At 38.4% G+C, this 8714-nt stretch overlaps 1 protein-coding gene across 1 annotated transcript in view; it reads left to right on the top strand.

Moving 5' to 3' along the window:
- Window positions 1–7899, top strand: part of kcnb2b (potassium voltage-gated channel subfamily B member 2b) — an 891048-nt gene extending 883149 nt beyond the window's left edge. Inside the window, exon 2 of the mRNA XM_043689198.1 lies at window positions 1054–7899. Within this exon, the coding sequence (XP_043545133.1) occupies window positions 1054–3144 (2091 nt within the window). The 3' untranslated portion in view covers window positions 3145–7899. The remainder of the gene's footprint in view (window positions 1–1053) is intronic.
- Window positions 7900–8714: the final 815 nt, after the last annotated feature.

Raw genomic sequence — 8714 nt, 5'->3', positions numbered from 1 at the left:
GCTTTTCGAACTGTCTTTTATTAAAGGTGAGATTCCGCTCAGGCCTGGATTTTGAAAAGTGGCAAGTAACATTACCACCACACAAATGCCAGACAATCTAAGCTCTGCCCCTTGATATTCAATGGTGTTACCATCACTGAATCCCCTGCCATCAACACCCCAAGGTTTACTATTGACCATTCAGTTCATGAGAATGAAGAAAGGAGCCCCTGAAAACTAAAAGATAGCCTCCAAAAATCAAAAGTAATCCTCAAGAAAATCTTAAGACAGTCTTCCAAAAAAGTTATTTTGACCCCTGATTGGGATGCGTTGATAACCTAAGGATACTGTAAGGTCTTGGGATCTGTACAGAATATTTAGTGAACGAGAAGCAATCTGTTTCACAGAATTGTGCATGCACCATTGCATTCTCTACCTCTAATGTTCCTTGACTCGCATGTTTCCATTAGCAAATAAAGCAATATAAGGTAAGTACGTTCATCCATTAAGTGCATAGTATTGTTATTAATTTATTACTTTGAGTTAAGTGCTGCTAAAGTGTTAGAATGCAGAATATGCTGTAATTCTTAATAATGAATACTTCCTATTATTCCTGTCCAGATGATTCTTCTGGAAATATTATTATAAGTTAATAACAAATGAGTTTAATAACATTTCTTTATTTCTTTAGCTTAAAACATGCATTTCTGATAAATAATGCTCATTGCGGTGTACCATTCATTAATAGAACCTTGTTGATTAATTCATAGAAACTTACGAGAAGTGCACTTGTGCTTTTCTGATATGTGCTATCACCTGCCAGATGTGTAATTTCTTAAATCACTCATTATGAATTAACTCACTGTGAACTTTTGTAAATAGTTAAATTTTGAAAATAAACACTAAAACTGTTTATTTTCATTTTCTTGAAAACCAAGCTTTCTCTTTCAGAATATTATTTCCCTGTTTTATTAACCTGTTGTAAAACATTGTAATATAGCTGCAATCTTTCTACAACACACCTTATAAGAAATTCAAAAAATTAAACATTTCTTGGTTTGTTCTATCTTGCAGATTCTGGCTATCATATCCATTTTATTCATCGTGTTGTCAACTATTGCCTTGTCTCTCAACACCCTCCCTGAACTTCAGGACAAAGATCAGTTTGGACACCCCAATGACAATCCACAACTCGCCCATGTTGAAGCAGTGTGCATTGCATGGTTCACAATGGAGTACCTTTTGCGCTTTTTATCATCACCAAATAAGTGGAAGTTTTTCAAAGGTCCATTAAATGTCATTGATCTTTTGGCTATCTTGCCATATTATATCACAATTTTTCTCACTGAATCAAACAAGAGTGTGCTCCAATTCCAGAATGTTAGACGAGTTGTTCAAATATTCCGGATCATGCGGATACTACGAATTCTTAAACTGGCCCGACATTCAACAGGACTGCAGTCACTAGGTTTTACTCTCAGGAGGAGCTATAATGAATTAGGTTTGCTAATATTGTTTTTGGCTATGGGTATCATGATATTTTCAAGCTTGGTATTTTTCGCTGAGAAGGATGAAGATGCTACCAAGTTTACAAGCATTCCTGCATCTTTTTGGTGGGCCACTATCACCATGACAACTGTCGGATATGGGGATATATATCCTAAAACGCTGTTAGGGAAAATAGTTGGGGGTCTTTGTTGCATTGCTGGAGTACTGGTGATAGCTTTGCCAATACCAATCATTGTAAACAACTTCTCAGAGTTCTACAAAGAACAGAAAAGGCAAGAGAAAGCAATTAAGAGACGAGAAGCCCTTGAAAGAGCCAAAAGGAATGGAAGTATTGTCTCAATGAACTTGAAAGATGCATTTGCTCGCAGTATGGAACTTATGGATATTGTGGTGGAGAAAGGGAAGGATAATGCGATTAAACAAGAAAAACCCATAGATAATCACCTTTCACCAAGCAACTGGAGGTGGAGAATGTCTGAAACAAGCTCTAATAAATCCTTTGAGTCTAAATATCAGGAGCTAAGCAGGCATAACTCAAGTGAGCAGGTAAACAATCGCATCCCTAGCCCACAGCATCTGAATGCGCAAAAGCTGGAGGAAATATATAATCAAATGACAAAGACACCATCTCAGCCAAACGTTAACAGCAGCAAGATAGAGCAGTCTGTTAAATCAGCTATACATGAAGAAGAACTAGAAATGGAAGAAGTTCCGTACTTAAGCGACCCGTTGCTCACTGCTCCCGTAGAGCCAATATTAGACATGCGGAGTATCTCGAGCATTGACAGCTTTGCAAGTTGTGCCGCTGACTTTACTGAAGCTGATAGGTTTCCACACCCTTCGAAAATAACTGAGCCAGTGCACTTGAGATGGATGGCTTGCCCTGGTTCCCTTAATGAGCATCAGTCTTTCATTACCAGGGAAAACACCAAGTTCAAAGATGGTGCTTGTGAACTCAATGCAAATGAAACTTTCACTTTTGCCCAAGAGCAGCCAGGGTGCTCTAACTTCAATAGCACATTGGAAAGCCCCAAGAGCTCACTGAAAGGTAGGAATCCTGTGAAATCTAGGTCGCTTAAAGTGAATTTTATGGAAATGAAACATGACACTCCTCAGACACCATCTAGTACAATTAGACCATTACCAGTAATAGTAACAGATTTATTATCTACACCTAAGCATATCAGCACCACTTTGCTTGAGGATAATTCTTCTCAGGATCAGAGGCTACCCTTGGGAACTGACATACCAGATTTCCATAAGACATCCAGTAAAGAATCACCACAACTACTGCCTAAGCAGAGACATTTTGCATTCCCAACACCAGGAACGGAGGGTTGTGTCAATACAGAGAGTGGTATAGGTGAAGAGTTACTGGTGAAAGAAGAGGCACATCAAACTAACCAGCAGGAGAACAGCTCCCTTGGGGAGCATGATAAGCACAGCAAGAATGAAAACCATATCAAAAATGTGTGTGTGGCAGATGCTGTTTCTCCAAAGTACACCAGTCAAAACTGCACACACATTGCAGCAGGAGATGGCAGTAAAGACGATAGCCACTCTGGATATAAAATGGAAAATCACATGTTTACACCAGAAATTCATGTTACATCGGGGGAAGGTGGTTATTCTTCCTCATGCGAAACCAGCATGTGACTATGGATAAAATAATATTAATATTTCTGATTCTTTAAAACTGCTAGTTGGATGATGCCTGTTATTAACAAAATAAAGTGGCATAATTCTTGTGCCTATGATATTTTTGCATGGCATGATGGATCTTTTAATCAAGCCACTGTTTGACTCAAAATGTTAGACTGCTTTCCGGCAGACAAGGGATTTGAAAACAGTGTGGCAAAACTCAGGGTTCCTTGTGGAGCCCAAGTACTGTAAAGTTTAGAGATGTTTTCATCTTTCCACTTACAAGACCAGAATCATTTTATGCTACTGCAAATTCACTACACTGGAATATTTTAGGTTTTGCACAAAGGGATGACAGAATGTATGTGCATGAATTAGAAACCAATATGAAAGAGGTGTGTAGAGCCTGTAAGTGTAATTATTTGTAAATAGTTGGGGAATTCATAAAACAAAGTATTCATAGAAAACAATTATTCTGATGCGCAATCATTTTTTCTTTCATAGCACAATACCTGGAGGAGGTTTCTAAAATCTTGTTGCAACTTGCAAACAGAAATGACATATTGATCTGGAGTTTCCTCCTGTTTTGTGCACAGATAATCTGGGTGCAAATAAATTAAATACTATAAATGGTTGCTAAAATTTGTTTTTAAGCGACTTACTCTCACAGCTGCAATATGCCCAATTCTCTGCAATTTTTTTTGTATGACTTTTGAACTTTGCACTGAAATGCATCTCCACTTACAAAATTAGCTGAACCCCAGAATCAGAACACGAGTTACCTCCAACTGTGCTTTCCCAAGGATGGGGTAATTCATTGCATTGTACCTAAATTCTCACTTACATGTGCGCGCAAGGCCATATAAATCCATTGCCAAATATCCGACTGGCCAAGAGCTCACACATTATTGGAAAAAAAATTTGGAAAATGGCCTATTTTATGGCTGTTCCTTCAAGAATGAAAAATTAGAAATGCTTCAGATTACATGCAGGATCACAATTAACTATTGTGAAGTTAATGCAACAGAGAATCAAAATAAACTGATCATTTTGGCTCCAGCAATTCTGAAAGTGCAAAGTTTCTCCTAAAATGATATTTTATCCCATCCTATTGGTAACTTGATGAGAGCACATCAATTGCACAGTTGTTTGCACTAATTCATGCGAAGTTTTACATTAAGGCTTATGCTTATTAGCTTGTATGGAGATTTGGATGTAATTTCACCTCAACCACACTGATGCATTGTCAAGTGCCACACTGACAAATGGAGGAAATTCCAGGACATATTTCTATCTATCCTGATGGAGTATATGTTCGTTGAAAAAGATGGCAGATTTACTTAGGCGATATTTATTTATGATAAGAGATGATCACAATTGAGATTTGCATAAATCTGTTAGTTTAATATATTTTTGTTATGCCTGAGTTTTGAAAGAATGGAGAGGATTTAATGACCAGGAATCAGAATGCATAGCATTAGTCTTTCATTGGTTTACCTTGTATTGATACTTGCCAAATAGTCATTACAAATGGATAAACTGTATTTTTCTTGTCAGAATTATATTTTTATGGGTTATTTGAATAATATATTTGTGTATTTTGGAAGACCCAGGCTACCACAAAGGTTTTAAAGGGTTTTCAGGGGAATAATTATGTATTGATGTCCTTCTAAACTTTGCTGACTCCAGTATTAATGTTCGGTGTCTGCCTAAGTTAATGTCCAATACAACTTGAATAAGTAAATGTATATTTCACTTAAAGTTGATAACTGACAACTAGTCAAAATTTAAATTGCCTAGTGTCCATTTTCCTATGAAACCATCTAAGTTAGTTCTGAAGATTCCTGGTGTATGGTCATTAATTCTCATCATGTTGGAAAAATCCCTCACTGAATTATGTGTAACTGAATTGTAAAACCCTTCTTTACAAAACTGTTTACAATTATTTTACACATAGTACAATAGGAAACCACACAGTACATAGCTAAATTCTTGTTGCTTTTCAAATACTGTATTTGCTAATATGTAAGATTTCACATATTTCATTTGCACTTTAATTAATGTCATTGTTTAAGTGCTGCACTGTGAACACTTCTGTACCATTAATTGATGAGAGAAAAAAATCTATTAATTTGTTTTAATCAGTAAACATTATTTACAGCCATGATAGGAAAATATTCTAATGAACTAAAGTAATACAAGTCACATAACCTCTGCCTGAAATATTAAACTGTGTTTTCCATACAAGTCAGTATGTTCGAACACATTGGAAGCATACTGTAATGTTTTTATTCTGTGTTCAGTCTGTGATTTTACACCTTTAACTTGTGAAAAGATAACAGCATATTTCTTTCTCATTGAGCAAATAATATAATTTTTGCTTATTGCTGATAAATATCACTGCAGAATACTTTCTTTTCAAATAATCAAGGCAAACTTTAAATGTAATTATTCCATTTGCCAGAAAGATTGCTATGAAGGCACCAGTAGCATGTGAAAGATATTTGACTAGATAACATACATATTGAGAATGAAAGAAGCTTTTACAACTTCTTGAAAAGGTAGCTTTAGATTAAATGAAAATACCAGAGCTCCTAATGGAAATGTCTTCAGGGAATGGGTTGGACCATAAAAAGGAAGAGTGATGGAAAACAATTATCACTGCTTGTTCATGTGCCAGAGAAGAAACATGTCGAATACAAACAGGTGGAGTTTTCTGTGTTCCCCCTAATGCAAGAATCATTCTTATGACAGTCAAAACGTTATCTTAAATTCAGATTGGTCATTAATATGTAGTGAAATCAAACAAATTAAGAAAGAACTGTTAAGTTGTAAAGTTTAAATGGAAAAAAAAATAAACTTTCTGACACTAATAACATATTTACAAGAGTCTCCCAAATAATTGATCCTATCTGAAGGAAATTCACATTGTCACAATTATTCAAGTGTGCATTTATAAATCAATATCAGGTCTGCAATATGACTTAAAATATGCTCATAGATCTATATTATTTTTCTGACAGAGCTAACGTTTTTTTGCAACACACATTGTAAAATATAAGCCCTTCCTGAAGAAGGGCTTATGCCCGAAATGTCGATTCTCCTGTTCCCTGGATGCTGCCTGACCTGCTGCGCTTTTCCAGCAACACATTTTCAGCATTGTAAAATATAACCCTGACTTTAACTCTGACCAGAAATTGTCAGCCTAAGCCATGTGACTGTTGCAAATGAACACCAAGGCCAGAGTACCTGACTCTTAACTCCAAAGTGAGTGGGTTCAAACATTAAATTCCAAAAAAAACATGAAATAAGAAATCAATCTCTGATGAACTTGCTGACCTGTGGTTTTAATGAGCCAGTTGTGAAAGACCAATTCTCTCATAGGAGCAGAGTTGGAGGATTGATTATTCAAATGGTATGATGATAGTGTCTGCTGTCATTCTATCTGTAATTCAAGTCTAGATGGGTTTCCAAGATGAAAGAAGACTGAATCCATGAGGTGAGTGTCATTTCAACACTGTTGATAGAGCAAGAGGAAAAAGAGGGTGTTTCACTTGGCCTAACAAACCAGCTAGTAACTGGCCATGCAACCGTTATACTACGTCCCACCATCAAAACCCCTGGCACCTTGAGAGACCCTGGATTGCTGTCAGTCCCCTGACAACCACCTGACAGCTCCCAGCACCATTTATTCTCCAACTCTCAATCTGATCCTTTTTTTCACCATTGGGTCCATCATTGATCTGCTCTTCCATCCCACCAAAGATCTCTTTATGATTACACACATACACATATACACACACACACACACACAGCAATTGGAACTCCACCCTCACCCTTGACTAGGATCATTTCCATAACAAAGACCTACTCTGCCATCACCTCACCCATTATACCAAGTTGTGCTCCACGGCTAAGATTTGGTATGCCAGACTTCTCCACCAACAGGCTTCTAGTCCTCTCCCTCACCTCACCCTCACCTCTTGCACCCGGAACCCATCTCCAGGCAAGGATCCAGATCAGGCTTCTACCTCAGAAGGAAAAAGCAGTAAAACTGGCAAATGGAATGTTTTGGTCCAACTTGTATACTTCAAAATGGAGTTCCTTTAATGATAAGGTCATTCTCAGAATCACAGAGTGCCAAAGTGGGCCACTTGAATCATGGTGCCTGTGCCAACTCTCCACATGAGCATGATGACTTAATGCCATTCTCTTGCATTTTCCCCATGGCTTTGTGGATCAGAAGACTTTGAGCAATGCAGGCTCGTGGGTGAGAAATCTAGGAGAATCATGTAAGAAATCCATTAAGGCCTTTCTCAAAGTCAGAAGCAAGAAGTTGCATTTTCCAAAAGTATTTCAGGTGTCCATACAAGATTCTTGCCTATTAACAAGAATTCTTACTCATTATCCCCCTCATTAATAGCAGATCTCATCTCTTCTACCACGAGCAGGATAGAAACTAGACTCTGACAGTTCTCAAAGGTGAACCTGAAACTCGCAAACACCTCACTGCTTACTCATCCAGACCTCCATGTTGGACATCTGGTATCAAAATGTCAGCGCATGCTCTGGGACAGCTACCCCATGCATCTGACAAATGCCAGCCTCTCCCCACCCTCATGACACATCTCCAATCTATTTACCTGCACTGCACTGGCTTTTGCACTGCTATGTTACACTTTGGAACATACTGGTGCCTTTCATTGCGATGCTGCTGAAAGGATAACAGCCGGCCAGCAGATTAGGCTGCATCGCAAGGTTGCTCTCCTAGCTCTCATTCACCTTTCGCCTACTTGGGTGTTCCCAGAATCTCTGCATTGTCCTGCCTTGCCTTTTGGAGCAGACACAAAGCCAAGATGCTGACCATGTTTGGCAGCACTCACTGTCAAAGGGGGGTGTGTGCGTCCATGCTATGTAAGTGTTACACCAGCACCATATGCCAGCAGATGGCGCCGCTAGCACACTGCATGTGCTTTAATCAAATATAGACCTAAAAATCACACAACACCAGATTAGAATTCAATAGATTTATTTGGAAGCACTAGCTTTCGGAGCACTGTTCCTTCATCAGGTAGCTGTGGAGCAGAATCATAAGACACAGAATTTATAGCAAAAGATCACATGGTCATGCAATTGAAACGATATATTTAACAAACCTAGATTGCTGTTGAGGATGTGAAACTGAAAAAGCATAGCCGGTCAGGCAGCATCCAAGGAGCAGGAGAATCAATGTTTCGAGCATAAGCCTTTCATCAGGATGCTGTCTGACCGGCTGTGCTTTTCCAGCACCACACTCTCGACTCTGATCTCCAGCATCTGCAGTCCTCACTTTCTCCCTCCTTTAAACCTGGATTGCTATTAAGTCTTTCATCTTTTAGAATAGGTTGCGGGTTTCGGTTCATTAATATGTATCAATTAGTATTAATCAAATAGCCATGGCACAACATCAAAGGGGAGTGTTGCTCAGCCACATCAAGGAAGAGAGCCTTCACTCAGGGAATCCCAGCAGTGTAAGCCAAGGGACTGATATCCTGACAGGTATGACAGGCCTCTCCACACAACCAGCTTCTAGCCTGTCATTCAGG

Source organism: Chiloscyllium plagiosum, chromosome 4, assembly GCF_004010195.1.
Source record: "Chiloscyllium plagiosum isolate BGI_BamShark_2017 chromosome 4, ASM401019v2, whole genome shotgun sequence".
NCBI lineage: Eukaryota > Metazoa > Chordata > Chondrichthyes > Orectolobiformes > Hemiscylliidae > Chiloscyllium > Chiloscyllium plagiosum.
Note: the sequence above shows the minus strand (reverse complement) of the source record. Positions and strands in the feature narration are given on the sequence as shown.